At 36.0% G+C, this 23,616-nt stretch overlaps 2 protein-coding genes across 3 annotated transcripts in view; both read left to right on the plus strand.

The window, feature by feature from the left end:
* The window catches only part of LOC142335172 (uncharacterized), a 45,155-nt gene extending 38,606 nt beyond the window's left edge, over window positions 1–6,549 (plus strand). For both annotated transcript variants that reach the window (XM_075383544.1, XM_075383542.1), the window contains exon 5: window positions 6,174–6,549. In XM_075383544.1, coding sequence (XP_075239659.1) covers window positions 6,174–6,189 — 16 coding nt within the window. In that variant the 3' untranslated portion in view covers window positions 6,190–6,549. The remainder of the gene's footprint in view (window positions 1–6,173) is intronic.
* An 8,880-nt stretch (window positions 6,550–15,429) lies between these two features.
* Window positions 15,430–19,865, plus strand: LOC142334844 (uncharacterized). Its single transcript, XM_075383171.1, has 4 exons — window positions 15,430–15,709; window positions 16,125–16,328; window positions 17,169–17,334; window positions 19,591–19,865. Exons 1-4 carry the CDS (start codon window positions 15,548–15,550, stop codon window positions 19,863–19,865), a joined length of 807 nt encoding a protein of 268 aa, XP_075239286.1. The 5' UTR covers window positions 15,430–15,547.
* Window positions 19,866–23,616: the final 3,751 nt, after the last annotated feature.

Genomic DNA, 23,616 nt, shown 5'->3' on the forward strand with positions numbered 1-23,616 from the left:
ACCTTTTCTTTTATACCAAAATTGCATGAAATTTTGTCCATTTATTGTACAAATTAGGATTCGGCCAAAGATTTGTTTTTAATATATCAAGTTCTAACAGTGTGCAATTTTCGTGTTTTTGAACAATGAAATGAGTTTCTAGACCTGTCAAAACTGAAAACATGATGCAAGAATGATTTTGAGTTAATTCCACAGGTAGAAACACCATATAATATAATTTGAAACTGCTGAAAAAACTAAGATGCAAATTCAAACGTTAAAGACAAAAGTTTCAGTTCCGAGCAACCAGGCTTTATAATATGAAGTGCTGGGGTTTTATTCTACTTGAATCCAAAAACGTTTCAAAAAATTCTACTTTATCATCATTTTTGTTTTGTGTTATAATTTAACGGAGAGAGATGGAAAAGTTGATCTATCTGATTCCATTCATGGTCCTTTTGGCGGTTTTTTGTTTATTGTGTGTTTATAATAATGTACGACTAAACACCCAGGGATAAGAGTCTTTTTCATTGCTCTCGATTTAATTTTGTGTTATATTAGTCCTGTGGTTTTGTTATGAAACTTTTGTCTTGACCAATTTTTTTTTGTATGACTCATTTGACTGAAAAAAATGTACTGCTCGGAGTGAACTTTAATTCTCTTAGAGCCTTATGCCTAATCAGTATCTAGGAATACGATTCACCAAAATTGTTTCAAAGAGACAATTTCATTGTGCATAGGTCGGTTCTTTAATTTGAAATTTTGACTCCCAGTCACCCCCACTCAAGCAATCCCCCCTCCATTCACCCACATCATACGCCCAGTCCTGTCTTGTTTTCCATCCCTTCCAACCCAACCCCCTAGTCGCTGGACCCAACTAAATACAGCAGGTTACTCTGACTTGGGTAGTAGTACCCCGCTAGCTGGTTGTTTAAGTGCAATTCGCGTGATATCAGTTGGTTATGTTTTTAAACATAGGTCACTTTTACTAGCCAACCTGCTTCTTAATCAAATATTAACTGCCTTCAACCATCCTCACTGAAAGGATATTTTTGTAACGGTCTTTTTCAATTATATCATTTTTCTCAATGGTGACGAGTTTTCAACCAGATGTGTATATTAATAAATAATAATAATTGAAGCTTTTTTAAAGTGGCCGGGTCTTACCTTCCAAAGTACTGTTCTTTCTAATAAATCTGTCTCTTATTAAAAGTATCTTTCATTCTGCATTGTGAAAAACTGAATTTAAACCTTTGTTTAAAGAACGACCTAAATTGGACAAAAACAACTACAGACAATTTCCCTGTTAAATATCTTATTTATGCAAAATTTATGAAAAAACTATATTCAACTGATTTGTTTGTTTCGAATTTTTCTTATTGCTATTTAAACATTAGTGTGGTTTTTGTACAAAACATAGTTCAATTGATGCTCTTCTTGAATTGATATAAAGTCTTAGAGAATGGAAAAATCAATTTTGAGTTCGTTTTTTTGACAAAAAGTGTCATCCAACACAATTATTTACAAAATACTGGTTCAACAATCAGGAACACATGGAGTGCCTGGTGCCTGCCTAGTTTGGTCTTGGTGCGACCTGCAAAAAGAACTCAGCAAAATGGAATGAATGGCTCTTCGTCTGAACTGAGTCATCAAAAACGAAGTCCAACAAGGGTTTATTTCCGGGCCCTTTCTTTTTTATCTTATACATTAAAACTCTCCAGATCTGCAGTAGAAAATCAGATACTCTTCTGTTCGCGCAGTGTGTTAGAAAAAGAAATTTTTTTAGTAATCGAAGATGGCTCCGAAACAGGAAACAAAAATAATTATTTTAAAACCATGAACATAAAACGCTGCTGCAAAATTTCCGAGTGAAATTGTTTCAGTGATCTGTTTGTGATGTATCAAATTCAAACAATGTGCAATAATCATTTCTATTGACTGTTGAAATTAGTTCATAGATATGTCAACACTGAAAAGACATTGCGAAAACTATTTTGTGTGTAATTTTTAGTTTTGCAATGTAAACTTTGTAATAAAATACGGAATACTTATATGTGGCTGCGAAAGTTTATCTACTCTTTCTTTTATACTAAAATTGCATAAAAATTTGACCATAAATTGCATGAATTGGTATTTGTGCAAAACTTTCTTTGTTATGTATCAAGTTCTAACTAACAGTGTGCGATTTCCGTGTTTATGAACAAAGAAATTAGTTCCTAGTTCTGTCAAAACTGAAAAGATGTTCAAAAAACACTTTTGCCTTAATTCCGCAGGTAGAAACATCAAATAATATTCTTTGAAACTGCTGAAGAAACCACGATTCATAATGGAACGTTTAAGAGAAAAGTTTCAGTTCTGGGGTTTTATTCTGCGTGAAACCAAAAATATTTTGGGAAATTAAATAGCCAAAACATACCATAAAAATTACTCGCTCTTAGTAAACAATCATGATCTCACCTCCAACTTTTTTATTTATTCAACAAAAATATTGTTGAACACCATGTTCTTCTTTATCATTATAAATTTGTCTTGTGTTATACTTAAACGGAGAGATGGAAAAGTTGATCTATCTGATCCCATTCATTTTCGTCTTGGTGTTTTTTGTTTATATGTAATTTTAATGTTGTACGAGTAAACAGCCAGGGATAAGATTTTGAAAAATTGCTCTCATTTTAAAATTGTAGCAGTTATATTGGTCCCGTGGTTTTTTAATTAAATTTTTGCTTGACCATTTTTCTGTACGACTCATTTGACTTATCCGAGCTGTACGCCTAACCAGTGTCTAAGAATACGATTCACCAAAATTGTTTCGATGAGACAATTTCATTGCATAGGGCGGTTCTTTAATTTGAAATTTTGACCTCCAGTCACCCCCCACTCAAGCAATGCCCCCTCCATTCAACCCCAGTCCTCCGCCCCCTGTCTTCCGTCCCTTCGATTACCCTCACTGCATCCTATTCGTCGTGAACTACCGAGTTCTATTTCTATCTACAGATGTTCCCCCAGTGCTAATTGTGATCCGAGTTAGAATTCTTGTTTTAATGGCACGCACTGACCCGGGCCGAGGAATTTGGCCAAAAATATGTAAGATCAGCGGCAACTAGCGTTGACAAGTCGGAAAATTCACCGCAATTTTCTTACATAATTTCGTTGAATGCGTTGAATTTGAAGACAAAAATTCAACGCATTCAGTGCAAAATTATGTAAGAAATGGCGGTGAATTTTCCAACTTGTCAACGCTAGTTGCCGCTGATCTTACATATTTAGCGTTGAATTTAGCGTAGATCTTACATATTTAGCGTTATATTTAGCGTAGATCTTACATATTTTTGCGTTGAATTTAGCGTTGATCTTACAAAAAATCAACGCGTAGAACTCTGGGTATGGGAATCAAACACTGACCTCCTGTGTACTTGTCACCTCTTCTACCATTGCGCCACCGTACCTTGGTTTCCTTAAGAGCCGCAATCCATACAAAGCGTAGATCTTACATAAATTCAACGCATTCAACGCCAATCTTACTTAATTTTGCGTTGAATTTTGGCGTAGATCTTACATACTTTGCGTTGATTTTAGCGTAGACCTTACATATTTTGCATTGAATTTAGCGTAGAACTTGCATATATTTCGTTGAATTTAGACTAGATCTTACATATTTTTCGTTAAATTTAGCCGAGACCTTGCATAATTTCAACGTATTCAACGCATTTATCATGTGAGAAGTACTGGGAAAAATTTAAATTTTTTTTAAGTTTTGAAAAAATTTGAATTACTGAAACGGTCTGAAATGGATTTTGCACCGTAAGAGAGCAAATGGTTATTTTTTGCTGACTTCATTTTTCTCAATTGTGCAGTATAGGGGTCGAAACAGTAAAAAAATTAGTTTTTCGAAAAACAAACTTGAGAACTTTGAAATCTTCAAATGGTCTGAATTGGATTTTTTACTATAAAAGAGCACTAAAAAGATTTTTTCTGACTTCTTGTTACTCATCTTTGGAGTATAGGGTTCGAAATAGTGAAAAAATTAATTTTTCGAACAAAAAACTTGAAAAAGTTTTGAAATCGTAAAATGGTCTGAAACGGATTTTGCACTATAAAAGAGAACTAAAAAGTGTTTTTTTCTCACATTTGCAGCATAGGGTCGAAACAGTTAAAAAAAATAAATTTTTGAAAAAAAAAACTTGAAACATTTGATATCGTAAAATGGTCTCAATTTGATTTTGCCCTATAAAAGAGCACTAAAAAATGATTTTTCTCTGACTTCACGTTTCTCACCTTTGCAGCATAGGGGTCGAAACAGTGAAATTGATTTTTCGAAAAAAAACTTGGAAAAGTTTTTAAATCGTAAAATGGTCACAAATAGATTTTGCACTATAAAAGAGCACTAAAAAGTGTTTTTTTTTGCTGACTACTTTTTTCTCACCTGTGAAGTATCGGGGTCGAAACAGTGAAAAAATTGACTTTTTGAAAAAAAAATTGAAAAACTTTTGAAATCATAAAGTGGTCTGAAATGGAATTCAAAAAATTCAACCTTAAGTTTGTAAGATCTAAGCCAAAATTCTACGCAAAATGTGTAAGACTGGTGTTGAAAGCGTTGAATTTATGTAAGATCTACTCTAAATTCAACGCTAAATATGTAAGATCTACGCTAAATTCAACGCTAAATACGTAAGATCTACGCCAAAATTCAACGCAAAATTATGTAAGATTGGCGTTGAATGCGTTGAATTTATGTAAGATCTACGCTAAATTCAACCCTAAAAATGTAAGACCTACGCTAAAATTCAACGCTTAATATGTAAGATCTACGCCAAATTTTAACGCAAAATATGTAAGATTGGCGTTGAATGCGTTGAATTTATGTAAGTTCTACGCTAAATTCAACGCTAAATATGTAAGGTCTACGCTAAAATTCAACGCTAGATATGTAAGATCTACGCCAAAATTCAACGCAAAATTATGTAAGATTGGCGTTGAATGCGTTGAATTTATGTAAGATCTACGCTAAATTCAACGCTAAGTATGTAAGATCTACGCTAAAATTCAACGCTAAATATGTAAGATCTACGCCAAATTTCAACGCAAAATATCTAAGATTGGTGTTGAATGCGTTGAATTTATGTAAGATCTACGCTAAATTCAACGCTAAATATGTAAGATCTACGCTAAAATTCAACGCTAAATATGTAAGATCTACGCCAAAATTCAACGCAAAATTATGTAAGATTGGCGTTGAATGCGTTGAATTTATGTAAGATCTACGATCAAGCGTAGATCTTACATAAATTCAACGCATTCAACGCCAATCTAACATAATTTTGCGTTTTTTAGCGTTGACACCTCGGCCCGGGAATGCATAAAAGCACCCGCTCGTATAAGGCATTAAATACATGCCTATTAAGTTAGAAATGGAAAAACAAACGCAGCAGCTCATTGATTAATCAGACTGTTATATATTAATATTTATCAAACTTGAAACGCATAAAAAATGATGAATATTTCTAGGGGTTGAAGGCGATCGTGGTTTTCAAAATTATCTGCTTAAATTTATCCCATGTATCACCCATTTTTGTAGACGCTCATAACCGCCACGCTTTGTAACGGTCAATTTTTGTAATAACACGTTTAGCAATGGTTACGAGTTTTCAACCAGACGTGTATTCATATAGAAAATAATACATTGCAGTATTGTGAAAAAAGTGTCCCCTGTTCTGTATTCCACAAAATGTAATCTAATTGTAATGATTCAGAGCGTTTGGCCATCATGCCTCTGTGCCCCGGGGTGTGATATGAAACTATCACAAACCAAAATTTCGGTTTAGAAGAATATAGATTGAGAATTTACTCAATGCTGATTGGCTGGTTGTGAAAATTCTATATTCAGGCAGCTCTGCTTGTTTCACGGGGTGGAGGTTTTTGGGTGAATTTTTTTAAGAAATGCGGCCAATGCGGCGGTGGAATAAAATAATTCACCGAAATTCAGCGCATTTCTTACAAAAATTCACCCCCACACCTCAACCCGGGTCCCTAGAGCCTTAAACAAAGTACATGTGATGGCATCTTGACCTTGGCGTGTCCTTATCATTTCTGTGCCCAAAAAGGCATCAAACTCTGGAATGGTTTTTCATTGCAAATATAAGTAAACACTTAAGTCATTGAAATACGTTTTCAAAATTACGACCGACTGTTTCCAGGCCAAAGTCCGACTGATACCGCCAGCTTGTCCGGAGGCTCAAACCCACCCCCTCTCCCGCCCAGAGATTGATGAATGCAAACTGGATCATAGAATCTGGACTTGAATCCAATTAATTAATCATTTCTAAGAAAGTAAAGAGAAAATGGTAGCAAACTAGTAAAAAAGTATTTCCGCCTACACTTGCTCCAGCTGATAAACTACCAGTCCAAAAACTCCAAGCTTCTGTGACAAAATCTTTGGCTACGACGCATGCTACACTGGTCAATAAAAATTCCACACTGTTTTGTAATCGAGAACCAAGCTCTTTTATTAGAAACTTGCTTGATATGAAACCAAGTTGTACGAGGCACAGAAATTAACTTTCGTCAACTTCATGATGTCACTATTTTTGAATTGTATCCGAGGGTGAATGATGACTAGTCTGTATCAAGACTTTGATCAAAAACTCAGAAATCGTAGTCTGTACTATTGATTAGTTTTTGAGTCTCCACTGTTAGAAGCTTGAAAGAACAGCGAAACACAAATTGCTTAAGATGAGCTTGACGTGAGTCTCTACTTGTTCAAACTAAACTTAATTGAAGGAAAACCAAGAAGAGTATGTTTGCACATATTCATCTGCAAATAAACAAGGCCCGGTATCGCCAATTTGTAAAGATATGGAAGAAACGTTTGCCATACCCGGAGTTACCCCGAAGTAAAATTCTTCACGGAATCAGCAAATTCTCATTATGAATTTTCCTAGTTTACGAATTCTGGGCGGGGCATTTCCTAGCCTTGTCATTGTAAACTTCGAAAAATATTTCTGATTTTTTCTTCTCAGACTGAAAAAGAGAAAGGGTTTGGTCTGCACAGAATGAAATTTTGATGACTCGTGCACTGATTTTCTTCTGCACAGCCTAAAATTCAGACTAATTTTTGTCAGCACAGTAAGACCTTCAGCCTGATTGTGTATAACGAAAAATGTCGTCGGGACTAAAAAACGTTCATATCAAAAGAGCACTTAAGCTGAAATATTTATTTATTCAAAATTGCAGTTATTGATAAAAATCAAAGAAAAGTTTGAGTTTTTCCTGTTTTTAAAAAATCTAGAGCTTCAAACTTAACTGAAACTGCTAGAACCGATTGGTGCATCACACCCGAGCTAAGAATACCCGAGCTGTAGAATACCCGAGCTGTGAATATTCACACTGCATGCGTGACACGCAAGTTGTGAACAACCGTTTGTTTCCATTCACCGAAGTCAAAAGCGGCTGCTCCGTATTGTACACTCGGCTGCTCGTTTGTAAATTATACGCACGTAAGTCTATTCATGCCCCATCGCCGTTGCCGCCATCACCGCCTCTACCAACAACACTTCGCGCACCCATGACCACCACAGTGCGATCTTATGTAGACGAATATTGTACTATTCGTTCAAATTCGTTACACTTGGTAGTTCAGACGCATATCTTTGAGGTATTTGACGGCAGGTATTGATTTTTCTGGCGGCTCTTGGAGCAGGTACAAGGTGCGACAGCTGCTCCAAGACTCCGTGAATGAACGGAAACAGTTGTTCATAACTCGATTAACGAAGGAGACGATGGTGAGGGGGATTGCTCATACGAGTGGTGGTTGTGGTAGTGGAGGTGAAAAGTGGATTCTCACAAATAGTAATCTTTCGGTTCCCGTTTGGTTCCTCTCCCCTTCTCCTTCCCCCCGTCGAGACCAATTCTGAATACGCCTGTTGTCTTTGCTCTGGTTTGTTATAGGTTATAAGGTGACGTGTCCTTACAAGTTTTTACAAGTTTTTAGACCTGAACATGCGACATGTTGACAAAAAAATTGAATTTTTCGATTTTTTTAAAATTTTCTATGATTTTACTCTTGTCAAAAAGAACAGTGGAATTTCTATGTCAAGTTTTATGATAAAAATTGCTCTGGTTTTTCCTTGCTCAAAGAGATTATGTAAAAGGCCTTCAAATAGTCTGATTCATTTTTGGGTCTCCGATTTACAATGGAAAGTTGAGGTTTCAGCCCTAAAACTGACTGGCACGAGGCTGCGGGTAACGACAAAGAAAAAAATGGCAACTTTTTTATAACTCATGTTTGAATAACGTATTGAATATTGAAAATAATGGAGTATTCAGAGAAACCAAAACCTCCTGAAAATAACTTTACAGTACGGAAAAATTTTATATCAGCTCCTTGTTTTGTTGAATAATTTTTAGTTAGGAAAGTGTTCATGTACCAAAATGAAGCCGTAGAGACGCATTGTTTGATTTCATCAGTTCAACGGTTTTCGGTTCTCCGCCTGTTAACAAAGTTAATGAAAATATGTTGGCACCAAAAAATTGTTCCTTGTATCTGGATTTTCTAAATGTCAAATTTGTCAAAAAAGGCTTCAAATTTTTTATCAGTTTATTTCGAATACGTTGGAATCACGGTCTTTACCTTCTCGGAAAAATATTTTTAGATTTTTCTCTTGTTCTTGCCAACAAACTCTTCTCGCCCTTGGTTTTTGACCCAAACGATTACAAAGAACATTTTGAGCTCCTCAACCTTGGGAAGAGACATCAAAACGCTCATGAGTTTTGTTTGTCCCCGTTTCTCAGGTGAACGAGATACTTTCGAAAGAAGATTCTTCTCTTAACGGGCGAGAAAAGTCTTCAAAGGTTTGCTGGCTCCTCATATCTGACTTCAATCCTGCATCTCTTGCAAACCCCATGATTGCAGAACCGGAAATAGCTGTAACAGAGATTAATTGAGATGCCCTACAGAGAATTATAGATAACTCAGCTGGTTGGAAGCTCAGTTGTCAGAAGGAATAGAAAGTTGCTTTACTGAAAATCCCCCAATGAACTTGAATTCCGAAAGTGTGAATTAAATTTCAATTTCGAACACTTTTGGTACGTAGGGGTTGTACTTCATTTGTGCTCAACAGCTGAACGGGTAAAACCACAGACTTTTCCACTGCAATTCCTATAAGGCTTGTTTGTAAAAAAGAAGTGACACTAACATTCCAATCTTTTTTCTAACCCAAATTCCTTACAGATTAGAATATGTTGGCTTGTCTGGAGTAAAGGTTGGTTAGTGTACTTTTCTCCTCACAAATGGGTGACATATGGGTTCTCGAGCTAGCTGACAAACTTTTGTCTTGTATACAATGTTGAGGAGCGATCAAATCACGCCGACCATGGCTTGACACAGCCTGATGACCCACCACATTTAGAGTAGCAGATATAAAAACGAACATTTTGTACCGTTCTCATGCATTACTCATGCTTGAAATTGAAAAGCAGCTCTACATATCCCGCAGCCGAATTTGTTGAGTGGAAGGCATGTCTGCTTCCATAAATTATCTGACATTGAAATGCCTTCAAAGGTTCTGCACTGAAGCGGGTTTGCTTTTTTTTATGATTTTTTTTCGATTCGTGTGATTGATAATTTCGCTGTGGGGAGTAGACTATTTTGGATGCACCAAGGCAATAACAAAGATCGCCAAAAGCACATTTGGGTTTTGTTCAAATGCTAAATTGTCGTTATTTCCCTGCAATTTTTCTTTATCGCGCTTCCGTAAACAAGGGGAAACGAATGCATACAACTCTATAGCAGCTCCGAAGACTTCCAGTTATTTTACGCTGTTTCTCTTAATCATCTGATCGATTGGGTTTAAATTTTTGGTTGGTTTCACAGCAAATTACTCAACGCAAAAGCTGTACCGTTTAGTGATTGTTCTGTCAATTTGTCTTCTGGACTAAGCTAGGTATAAACAGCGTACTTTTATAACGTTTATTAAAATAATTTTGACATGATTTATCTTCTTATTTTTTGTGATATTTCTTAAGGCGTCCCGAGGAATTAATCAGTTAACGATCCGGCACAGCATGGCCTCTGATTTAATCTTCTTGTGACTTATGATCTGATCATTCGCCTGCCCTTGTCATCTGAGTAAAATTTTGTGCAGTTTAAGATCCGACAATTGTCCAGACTTAAGAAATTGAGTTGAATTTCCCTGACCAAAGTGACCTCAGCCCTTATTTCCACTCAACCATTTTCCAGACTTTCAGGTGACTATTCCATTACAGACCTTGTGAATAGAGTCACATTTTTTTCATATCGCTGATAATGGCATTGGTTTGGTTATTGTTTGGTTTGGCAAAGATGTTGGTGTTGTCTTAGTTCGCCTGCTGTTGTTATTAACGCAATTTTTTATTGACTTAGCGGTTTATCGAAATTTGATTTTTGTTCCCTCTACCGAATGAAATGTAAGTAAGTGCACAAAATTTCAGATTATGCTAATCAAAGAAAATAGAGCCTGAGCTTGTACAGGCGCAGACAAAGAACATACTTAATTGCTTGAAGTTATTCGGGACAGTCGGGTATTGGAACTTACACCTGCCATACACTTTTTCAGTTCTGGTTTAACTTCGAAAACCATGCTTCAGTAATGATTTACTTTGAAACCGTGGTAACTCCTGGTAAATTAAATCTTCAAGTGCGCCAAGAATTGGTGGCTAGTTAAGTGATATATTGACGCAAACTGTTTCAAAGGAAAATTTAATTTGTTTTTAATCCTGAAATTATCCACATTGCACAGACCTCCGGAGCCATCAAAAATTTCTATTTTGACGTCACTTTTGGGTATATTAGCCGCCAAGGATATGAGAAACATTTGAACTGCATCAATATGCACATTCTGTAGAAGCTACTGAAAGATTATGATTTCCAATGTTGATCCTCTGTGAATTTTTCCTGAAGCCAATTGCAGATTTTAAATTAGCCAGTGTAACTAATTTAGCCAGTTAACTGAGAGCGAACATCATCATTCTCTAATGCTATTTTCTTGGCTTTGCTCTACAGTTCACGCTCTTCCTCCATTAGTTAATGTCTAAGTTTGAGTTCTCTCATTTGCATTTCCAGCTCTAGTTTTCATCGTTCAATCCGTGCTCATTGAAATTGTAACTTTATCTTATGTTTGATATCGAAATTTTTTATCTGCTCTTCACACATTTGCTTCCCTGAAAGGGTTGTTTTCGAAATATTTTCGGTGTCTTGGCTGTTGGGTTTTATTCCGTTCTGTAATTTTCCGTTGATGAATTGACATTTGGGTTGTTGGTGTTACCCTCATTTTGTCCATTTCTTTGCGCGGTAGAGGTTTTTTCCAGAAGGTGAACAAATCTATTGATATTAAGTCTTTAATTTGTTGTTTCAATCTGAATCTTCAATTTAGCAATTTAGCGTGTGCATGAATTTCCTGGTTGCTTTTCGCAATTGCTGTGCTCATTAATTTTTAGCATGGTTGTCACTTCAATTTTTGTTTTGAAATGCATTTTTCGAAATGCTTTGAGGGCTTTTCTTATTTAGTTCGATCGATCTGGTTTAGTTGGTGCTTCTGGCAATCTCATCATCAAATTAAACAACACTTATTCTTCCTTTGTCTGGTACCGCCGACCAAATGTAACAGTGCTCTCCTATCAATGGCAATGAAAGCTTTGCACCACCCAGTTCGTTCCAGCGGCATCAAAAATGTCCGTATATTGCCTTTTTTCAGTTATTTTTGTGAACCGCATTATCCGCTAAACTGCTATTCTGTAGATTACCGTTGTATTACTTGATTATCAAAGAGTTGGAATCACTAACCTTTCAGTTTTGACAAAAAGCAATTTCGTCTTGTTTGAAATAATTATATAATTCCAATCAATTCATCAAATATTTTTTTCTCTTTACTAAATCAGCTAATAAATCAAAGGGGGAATTTTGAACCCAGCTGTTTTAGTCCTATAACTTGGCTTTTTGGCAATTTTTCAAAATGGTATCTCTAACGAGCGTAAAACGATCAGTTCCCGAGTCCCAAGCTGAAAATCTGGAGCTTTGATATTGGAATTCAATTCTGTTTCTCAATTGGTTTCAATGGCACCGAAACTAGACTAGGCGCGGCTTGGCTAAACTCAGAAAACGAACTGGCTCTGTATTTCGTACAATTTTTGCCTTATTTAGTAACTTTACACCTCAGAACGAAAATTCTACAATATCAAAGTTACTACTCTTTTCAACAAGTCATTATTAATTTAAGATATAGGATCAGTAAAATTATTTACCGATACAACACACTGTATAGAGTAAATCAAGAAGTTTTTCTTTTCAATACGCACCATATGTTGTTTTAAAAGGTCGAATTTTGCGTGCTTCAACTGTTGTTTGGTAATTCGCAAGCTCTTTTTCTATTGCTGGTGACGTGGCTTTACATATCAAAATGGAACCTTTAGTAGGCTGTAGACAGCAATCTCAGCGGAGCTCTTTGAAGAGACAAAAAAAACACTGAATTCCGATCCACATCAACGAGTACAATTGATATTAGTCCTGAAGTGTAATTATTTAAATGGATTTAATATTTCCATATTATAACAGAAAACTTGAGTTAATTTCAAATTATGTCGCATATCTCAAAATAAAAATTAATTAAGTTTATAAAGTCAACCCAGCCAGTAAACAGTAGTTCTAATTCATTTTCCAAATTTAAAGTCACGCCATGTTGAACAAGTAACCTTCCACAAAAAAGGTTCCTTTTGTAAGCTGAGGAGAAGAAAGTTCTAAGTTGCTTGGGGAAACTTTTTTTGTCTTGTTTGATTTTATTTCGCTGGGTAGTTCATTCCAATCTAGTATCGCTAATCTAACAAACGAGTTTTGCCTTTTGATAGAGAAAAATTTTTGGTCCCAGAACAATTTTTTGTCCTTATAGACTCATGAAGATTCCAGGTGATTAAAGGACGTCCCGATGTTGGTGATAAAGCAGGTCGTAACTGTTTTTTTTTCCAAAAGTATTGTAATCTTTTTGTTTTTAAAAAGAGTTTTACGGGTAGTATATTCCGACTGCATTTAATATCTTGAACAGATTCAAATTTTTGTCTACAAAAGGCTGCTCGTAATGACACGTTAAGCTGTTTCTCAAGAGACATTATTAAATTTTGCTCAATTGCGTGAATGATAACCGCTGAGTAGTGCAAGTGACTTAATACTAGGGCATTTAGGACAAGTATCAATAGTTTTTGTGGAATTGATTTTCTAATAGCATAAATTGTTTTTATTCCTCGGGCCATTTTTCGTAAGATATGTTTCACTTCCTCTTGAAACGTTAAATTGCTGTCTATGTGAACCCCTAAATATTTTACTTCAGGTTTCTCGTCTATTGGAATTGAATCTAAAATTATCTGTTCACTGAAATCTTTTCTTTTGCTCTTACCAAATATCATGAATTCAGTTTTAGAGGTAATAACTGTGAGGTGATGTTCATGAAAAAATCGAATAAGTTTGTTTGCATTTTGCTCTAACTTGATTTTGCTTTAGTCAATGGAGGTATCAAAAGTTAAAATAGCGGTATCGTCAGCATATTGTATGAGTTCAGTTTCGTTGTCAACTCTTGTTGCCATGTCATTATTGTACAGATTAAAAGCGGACCAAGTACTGTTCCTTGTGGTACACCTCTATGAAGCATTAGTTCATCTGATATGCAATCTTGTAGTACAACAGATTGGCGGCGGTTTGTAACGAAACTTCTTAAGAGATTTTTTGAGTTCTCATCAAAACCTAAGTTGCCTAACTTGATATCCAAAATGTCATAATTGATAGAATCAAAAGCTTTTGATAGGTCAAGAAATGCTGCTGTGACAAAATTGTTAATGTCAGTTTTGTATCTGATGAATTCTGTGCAAAATAATAGGGAATCGATGGTAGAAAACTTTTTCCTAAAACCATATTGATTTTTACTTAGTAAATTGTTGTGGTGAAGGTACTGACAAATTTGATCCCTCAAGATGGTTTCAATGATCTTAGAAAGGCATGGGGTAATGGAAATTGGGCGATAGTTATTAGGTTCCTCAGGGTCATCTTTCTTGTATAGTGGTACAACATGTGCTCGTTTAAGCTCATTGGGGAAGCAAGATACTTTGATGCAGTAGTTCACAAGGAAATTTAAATGAGGAACAATGACAGAGCTTGAGTCTTTAATAGCCCATGCAGGAATGTTTGATGGTCCAATCGGTTTATTTCTCCCCAGTGCCCTAATTGCGTCATGACAGTCTTTTTCCGTTTTGTTTAGGATTGCCTGTCCCAGAAATCTGTAGTGGATGCTGAGGGCCTTGGAATTTCCCAAGTGTAGAGAAACGATAGTAGTCTTTGAGATACCTCAGACAAAGCGTGGTTTTTGAGATACCTCATATGGTGGCCCAGGCGCTCTGAATTGGTATCATTATCACCAATTCCACTGAAACTGGCTGGAATGCCAAATTCGTATTCTCATGCTCCTTTTGAGCTTGATTCTTCGAGTTAATGTAACTTCTCAATTTGTGTACACGTGAAAAAAAATAGCTATAGTGGAGCTGTTCGGATTTGAGTTTTATTTGAAATTGACCTCATTTGTTAGCATCGTACCCATAATAGTTGCTAACCATATATGTTGACAATATGAACAAATCGATTGGGCTTTGGAAGAATATAGCACTAAATTTCGCCTGTTATGCTATTGTACCTCTACTGTATTATGTGGCCTTGATTTTGTTAGTTTAACGAGCCGCAACACCTATAACATGTGCTTTATCAGTATAATTGTTTCATCAATTACTTTACTTCTCTTACAGTATTTTGCAATTAAAAGCAGTTTTCAACAAGAAGTTTAATCAGAATTTAGACATTGCAGAATCCGTGTTTGAAGCAAGGTTCTGGGACTCTAGAAGGATCTCAAGTAATGTCAGACTTCTCATCGTGTAACCTATACTTTTGATAACATCAAAAGTTTGGAACACTGTTTGGAACGTCAAAAGTGTGGATGGCAAAGAAACTGAAGGTTGAGAGAGAGAGAACAACTTAATGTAAATTGTGCGTCAGAAAAGCTGGATACATCTTGAAGTGAAGCTCTACATGTCAAACTGTAAAGTACTTGGCTAGAGAGATGAAGCCTTGAGGAACAATGACAAACTTTTTCGGCACTTTTCAAACTTTCATGATCTTTAAAAGGAGTGTTTTCAGTCAGTCTAGATTACATTCTGTAATACTTTCAAAAGTGATTTGAGCATAAAAGTCTTTTATTTGTTTCTTTGCTCAAGCTGAGAACAAACTGAGCTAAGTTAAGCTGAGTTTTAATATGAATGAAAAAAGCCACACAGCTAAAAAAAAGTTTAAACTACTATAAACTGCACCGCGTGATTAGTACCTTTTATGGTACTATTTTTCTACTATGCTGATCAAATGCTGATCATAAGTTGTATCAAATTGAAACTTTGCACAGAATTTGTTTTTTCGAATGTTTGTGTTAATTTGAAACATGATCTACGTGTTCTTTTTTCAATTGTGTTGACTTAATTAATTAAATTATTAAAGATATAATAAAGTTAATTAAAAATGTCATCAAATGCATTGATCAGCATTGGTGGTGGTGGCAATCCAGCGTCTCCGAGTAGTTTGACCTCGTGTCCAAGTTGTGGGGGCAGTTATCAGCCAACAGGGGCCAACCAGCCGCTAATTATAACGTGTGGGGACACATTTTGTCGCAGATGTATTCAGGCAAGTTGATGAAGCTTTGTAGCTGCTGGACGGATCTGCGATATTAATGGAGCACCTAACGCTAATCACGGTTGCTGCGCATAAAGATAATTAAAATCCAAGCAGTGTATCAATTTTCTCAGCCAATTCTATTCTATCTTTTGCCTCATCAATTTGTTAACAAGTCACCGTTCTCAATGAATTTGATGCTTATGAACCCTTTTAAAGGTTTCCTATAATTTCCTATAAATTAATAGGGCTACATTGAAAGCTCCCATTTTAATTAGCTTCATTATCTTAAATTAAAATATCTCTCAACTTCGGAGTCGCAAATTGGTAAGGAAAAATGGTTCCTTTAACCAAATGAATTCAGAATGTTGCAAAAATCTTCCGGTTATAAATTCTTGCATCACTGGGGTTACTTCCCTCTATTTAGGATTTAACCGATACTTGTGGAACTCTCGTTTGTCCTGTGTGCGGAGAAGTGAACGACGAGGAGGGTGAACACCATGTGAACAGATTGGCACTTTCGTTGATATCGAAAAACTCAACTGGTGGAGGTTCGAGTCCCGGTCTATCCATCGATGACACAACTGCGACACATGAAAGATCCAGATCCGACGTTCCAAATGCTCCGAAGGTAGTTTTTATTTGAAAAAAAAACGCATTTGTGTCCCAGCGCTGCACCCTAGTTGAGAAAACCGAACAAAAGCGACAAAAAATTTGTAAATCTTCGGTATTTAGGTATGTTTGGTTTGTTCGGTATTGTTGGCTTCGAACGTAAGAAAGATTCGCTTTGGTCGTTTTTGGACGCAAGAGAGATTCGGTATGTTCGGTTTTAGAAGATTCGGTATGTTCGGTATTTAAACGTAAGAGATCGTCGGTATGTTAGGTTTTAGACGAAAGAAATTGTTGGTCTTTTCCCTTGAAACATCTGATTTTTCTGTATATAATGTAGTCAAAGGCTATGATACGGTTTTTTGCAGGAATTTCAAACGTTCTTCTTAGAAAAAAATTCTGAAAGAGTGAAAGTTCAATGGAACTTTTTTTTCAGCTCATTCACAAAAATAAATGAACGACTATAAATTTCTCAATTAGATTTCTTGCAGCAACATTTAAATTGATGAAAAAAATTATTGTATCTTCAAATTTTATGTCGTCTTAAATTCATGGCAGGTATGATCAAAAGGCTATTGCTAATGTTTAGTATCGTAGGCCAAAAATTCAACAAAAATCGATTCCTTTGAAGTTGAAACTGCTCAGATTCAACTATCCGCGTCAAAAAATTTTAAAGCTACCCAGGATGAGGTCCTCGACCCAAAACAGGTATGGGCCAGACGGACTTGGGTCTATGTCAGGGGATATGGCCCGATCCTCTATCATAGTCTGGACAGTTTCGGTCGCGCCATCCGGCTGGCTCATACCTATTTTCGATCTCTTCGGTCTGGTTCGGTCTTCAGATAACAATTTTTTTTTCTAGATTTTGGACTCTGCCCTGTATGGGTCGCCTCTCATGCAAAGACGCGGAGTCAGCTTTAATGCAGCACCAACTTCTATCGCCTCAACTACAGAACAGAGTGGCCCTGTGACGTCAGTGACACATGACCATTGTGGAGCTTGTGATAGAGACTTTTCACAATCACCAGGTATCCTTTTTTATCCTTTTTGGTTATTATAATTGAACCGAAGCATAAATGGACCTTTGACTGATCTTTTGGTTAACCTAAAGGTATGTTATTTGCTTTTTCTCAACAAAAAAGCACGCCCTCAGCAATTTCTAGGACTACTTTTTGATCCCACACTCATGTGCTAGGGGATTCCTTAAGGTACTTTGAATAGAGGGGTTTTTGAGCAACTTTTGTTTTTTTTCTGTTAAAGCTCGAATACCTTTCTTGCAGCAGATTCACAATTTTCCTTAACATTTTCATCGAATTTTCTTATTTTAGTAGCTCGCAGCATCCGATCTGCAAAGAATCGTTTTTACAATTCAAAGAATCTGAATTGTATTGGGGAGTAGACTTTCTCTTACAATTCGAAGAATTCGATTTGTATTGGGAGCCTGTATTTTTTTAATTTAACAAACTTGATTTGCATTGGAGCGCTGTGTTTTTTTACGATTCGAATTGGAGTATTGGCGAAGCGTCTTCTTTTGATCCGCAATTTTGTCGGAGTGTAATTAAAGATACGAAACAGGATATGAAAAGAGTGAAAACAAAGTGTTTATGCCATATTGTTGAAACAAGAAGAAAAAAAGAGAGGAGATAGAGTAGTTTTCTGTTCAAATTTTTATTCTTGAGAGGTATCTAGAAAAGTAGCCGTAAGAAAATGTTCGCTAAGCGAGCAAAATTGTTAGCTTTAAATTTTAGCTGCAACTGTTTCTGATTGTGTGAGTTATCTAAACCAATAAAAGTATATGTGGAAGTTTTTTTGGACCATCACAAGAAAGAACTAAACTTGTAGACGCAATTTTGGGTTATTATTTACGATTTTGCTAATTTTTACCATTTTATATCAGGTTTTGTCTTGTTCCTCACTGATTTTTAGCATATATATTAATAATTATAAAAACGTTAAGTCAAAAATAAATTGGTTGACCAACTCATTTACTTTTTCCTATCTGCTTTTAATTTTGCCTTGAACATTACTAGTGCAAAGACATTTCTGCATTTTGTAAAAAATTGCTATTTCTTGTAAAATTTTATTGGCAGCAGCAATTTTTGTTACTCTCAATAAAATTTTCGCTGTTTTTCGTTCTGTTGTGTTTTCTTTCTGCTGCTAATTGTTATTGAATGAAAACTATTTGTAGACGAGCACTTCCCGATAATTGTGTTGGAAATGTATCATGTAAGAAAATTTTGTTAGATGCTCTATAAGTTACGACTAGTAAGATTTTTTTTTACTTCAGCGTTGGTCGTCTTTTTTCTCCTTCAAACAGTTTTAGGAATTCTACCTGCTCCGTTTCTTCATAGATCTGCTCACATATTTTCATGATTTTTGAACTCAAATTGATGTGACGGTTTTGGTTCCTCGAAAAACCTTTTTTTTTGTTTCCTCTTTTTATTCCTTGAAAAACTTGAACAGGAAGGGGAGCAAGTAAGCAAATAGTTTTGAGATGCAAAAGTTTTTTGTTTTAAATTTAAATAAGAGTAGTGAAACAGAACAGTGTTTGAACAAAAGTTCTTTTTCCTGCTTGTGGGTATTTGTTAACATTCTGCTATTTGGCTTTGATTTTTATCGGTTTTTCGATATCCGTGATCGGGATTTCTTTCTGAACGGTTTTACCAATCGATTCATTGTGCATTCTAGGTCCTGTTTTTTATTGGTCGTTAAAAATTTTTAGTATTGTTGGCCAGGTCTTGTCCCTGTATGCTTTTTCATTTTCTGAGCAAAACGATCGGGTCTATGTGACACTAGAGAACTGATTTGAGCTCAATATCTTGTCATATTGTTGATTTGTTTTTTTTTAAATATTTTAGCTCAGCTAAGTTTTCAGGTACCCTGATATACGCAATTAGTTTTCTTTAAAGAGCTGTTGAATGGCATTTTTTGTATTAGTTAAAAGAGTCATTTGCTAAAAAGCCCGTTTGACACTGCACACAATAGTTCAACTGAAACGAGAAAACAATTTTGTTCATGAAAGAACATAGGTAGACTATTCACGCTCGCAAGTTTGTTGAAAATCATCAACATATAGTCATTTCATGTTAAAAACAGTATTGCACACTAAACAAAAAATGAATCTGGTTTTTTACAGTTTTGTTTAATTATATATCAATGCATCAATGCATGTATTATTATTTCGGAGTAAGGAGATATTCTTCTTCAAAAAAAAGTCTAGTCATCTAACTACGTAAAACTGTGCACCTTAGTTTGACTTAATTAGCCTATCCCCGATATTCTAGGTAAAGAGGAGCTACAGCACTGTGCTCACTGTGGGAAGGCAGTGTGTGCTGTGTGCAAGGGGGAGCACAAGATGCAAGTGCTGGACAGACTGCACGCCAGCAGAGCCAAGATCCAAGAGAAAATGGAGGACATGCGTTTCTCACAGCAGTACAAGAAGGAGACACTAGCCCAACTTAAACTACAAGGTTACTACAAGCTTCTGCTTTTGTTTCCCGTGTCGAAGACGCTGAATTTTGTCCCGACAACCCGACACTCTTATGAAAGCTCTGAATGATCTTGTTAGCGCGCGTTCGTGCGTTGGGTACCACCTACGATCAGACCTTCGTGCTCTCAAATTAGCTTTCGTAGAACCTAAGGTTTGGTGTTATGAATTTGTGGGTTAACTTGATTTCAACACCTTAGTCCGATCAAAATCACTGTTTTTGAAAATAAAAAAATATGCAACTAAAAACGTGAAAAGTTAACTTCTTCCCTTGTCAAAAAATCCTGGTACTTTACACTACCGATACACAGTTTTATGGAGCTAAAGATTAGTTTCATTCGACACATCCCTGGTCCGATTAAAATCCACTATTTTTGTTAACGTTTATTCCACTATATGCAACTACAAACATAATTTTGCTAAAATTGGTTTGAGGCACAACCATGATCTTTTCATACGTTGACCTCTTGCCTCATAATGTCCCAGACAAAAACGACCTCTGATCAGATCAAGTGCATACCTCATGCACAAGTGCGCACTCTTACTTGATCTGATCTGGGGCCTCGACCCGGGTGTCTTGCGCAACAGTTTTCCCTCTAATATTTTGTAAATGTCTTTTTACATAAAATTTGGTTCAAGAGAGTGGCAGGGCTTCTCAAGATCTCTAAAAACTTTGAGTTTATTTAGAAGATACACTAGTTCATTAGATTGCCAAAGTTATGTACTCATTTAGAAAATATATATTATCCATAAAAAGTCAATACTCATTGATATATCGAGAAGACTAGTTTTTTTACATTTTAAATTAATCTCAACTGTATCTGAAACTTCCCTCAGAGCTTGTTTTTTTGCTGAAATTATTACAACAGAATATGGACAGCGTTTTAATAGTTATATATTAAATGCAGTTAGGTAACAATTGCCCAAGTTCCAGAGATAAGCAGATATTTCATCCTAAAAAGAATGGAGAAAATATATTTTAACCTTGGTTTCGTCATCGCGTGGCTTAAACGAAAAATTAGCAATTGACGAAAAGGAGTTAAAATTTGAGTATTTCATTGAATCATTCAGGTATACATTTACTGCAGCTGCTTTTGTATTCGCGTACTACACCAAGTCGTTATTTCTGGAAGCATTGCTCGAAATCGTTCAATGAAGGTTATCCCCTACTATTGGTTCACAATATTTAAAAATTTAAAGCAAACAAACGCGGTCTCCCTACTCATAGGTTGAGATTAAAAAATTAGTGGGCGACGCAGCTTTCTTCCCTAAAAAAGAAAAATAACACGTGAGAGTCCGATTTTCATTTGCGGCTTATAATGGTGCGTTCCTTGCTATCAGTTTTGTGGCTGTGCCACGCATGGCGCTTATTGATACTATCTGAGTGAATCAATTTATGGCTATGGATCGACCTGAGGGCTGAATACCTCTGTTATCGGCTAAGAGATCTATTCTTCTTAGTGTTTTCCCCATTGTTTTAGATAGTCCACCGGAAGTTTCTACTGTCAATGGTGTTTATGCCTATCGAGCAGCATTTCTTATTTTTCGTTCGATTTTTCTCTCTTCCTCTAGTTTTTGAGCAAAACCACTCGTCCTCGAGGCATCTGATACAAAACTGGTTTGCAGAGGGGACCTAATGGTGAAGTCTAAACATGCGGTTTGTTCTGCAAGGTTTTGGAAAAAAAAACACGTCTGCCGATCATAAATTATCCTTTGTTAGAGAACTTTTCTGCTCGTAAACAAGAGAAAGATTGGCTGACGCTGCCTGTCAATAATTTTGCTTAGAATTGTAATGCATAATGTTCCTAAATTTGTTTTTGAGTCAACTGAGAAATAGGCAATGTGTTAAATTCATCCACTAATACCTTGTAATTGCTTTTGTCTGCTGGGTTCATTCCGGTGAACATCTCAACTAAATTTGCTAACTGAGATAAGGAGCCTACATAATTAGCCTTGACTAGGTCTAAAGATCGACGGATTCTAGCTCATGTTTTGTTTAATTGGAAGGCCTGCCTGCTCCGATGAGATATTGCTGATTACTGAACCCAGTACGTTCTCCAAAAATCGTTTGCTTGAACAGATCGAATGGCTCAGGAGCTTCCTTGTTCTCCGGAGAAGGAGCGTAGCATTGTAATGAATACATATTTGTGTGCCGCGAGAATGCTACGCAGATTGATAGTGCACATTGGAGACCATCCAAACAGCCAAGATTTTCTAATATTTTCTGAAGTTTGTTCTCTTTTTTTTGTGAAGGATCTGTTAAAAAAAGTTCTGATTGCTGCGCCTAGGATTTCGATTCCCGATTGGCTGTTTTTCTTTATGCTGCTGGCAACCGTTTTTAGCTGTGTGGTGGACCACAAGTTACACTTGTCTCTTCTGTTTACCTGTTTACACTTCTTTCCATATTCTGTCAGAACTTTTAATTCTTCACAAAGCTTCTCTCCAGTTCTTGCTTTGATACGCTCATGTGCTTTCCAGAATGCTGAATAACGTCTGGCAACCTATTATCAAGCTTTTCAATAATAAGCCAAAGTGATAATGAAAATAAAGGTGGCACAAGGGACTCTTGATTGACATTGACTGTAGAAAAGGAAAATAAAATGCCTTAATTAAAGATCACTTGTAGAAATCATTTTACTTTTTTAACACAAAGCATACATAGCGCAATTAAGCTCATTGAGGAAAAACTTGCCCTATTTCTTTTATGGTTGAAATGACAAGTCACAAAATAGACCATATAAAGACTCGGTGACTGTGAATAGATAAAGTGAATGTCCATCAATTTTCGATAATTCTTATTTTTTATCTTTAATAGAATTCACATTTGTTCACCAAGTTTTGGAAACGAGCTATAGAAGAAGTACAATCATTTTTCAATTTGCAGTTTTTGCAGAAAATTGTCTCCAAAAGGTACGTTTGAATATACTGCGATTATAAAACTATAATAACACTTGACTACATTATAACTAAAAAAATTCAAATTGTTGTGTGGAAGAGTTCAAAGATGTCTTACGTTTGAAACTGACCATATCGAACCTAAGATACCAAAAATACCGACGACTTAAAACCAATCCCAGCGGATCTAAGAAACCGAACATACCGAAGCTATCTTACGTACCGGATCAAGCGATCTGACAATTTCTTACAAGCCGAGCATACCGAACAAACCGAAAATAACGACAATTTCTTATATAGAAAGAATAAACTGAACATATCTCAGTTTCAGGCAATGTTTCAGGGTGATGCGGAAAAAGAACGAATTACGTCAGCCATTGAAAAAGCTAAAGCATTAATAAATGAAGAACTCGACAAACGAAAAGAGTTTCTGCTGAAGGAAGTTTCCAACTACGTAACAAACACAGTTCACACTCTCGACTCTCAGATTACGCAATGCGCAGACGCAATCACCGAAGTTGACTCACGACTCGACAAAGTCAATAATGGAATTATTTCGAACGAATCGCAAAGCGATGATACTTCTGAGCAAAATGCAGGAAACGACGACCTTCTTCAGTTTTGCCAGACACAAATAACATATGGAAGGTATAGGAACTATCCCCAACCCCCCCCCCCCCCCCCCCCCCCGTTAAAAAAATGCCTTGTTCTCCTTTCCGTGTGTGTGAACAAACTAACGCTTGTATTATTCTGATAATGGCTGTTGGTATAGCCTTATAAGATGTGACCATTTATTACAATCTATAAATACCATTATACAAGAAAAAATAGACACAATTATTGAGGGTCAAATAATACCAGATTAGCGCAGGATCAAACACAGTCGCACTTTTGATTTCCAAAAAATATCGTTCAAGATCATTTAAAA

Source organism: Convolutriloba macropyga, chromosome 2, assembly GCF_964194025.1.
Source record: "Convolutriloba macropyga chromosome 2, txConMacr16.3, whole genome shotgun sequence".
NCBI lineage: Eukaryota > Metazoa > Xenacoelomorpha > Acoela > Convolutidae > Convolutriloba > Convolutriloba macropyga.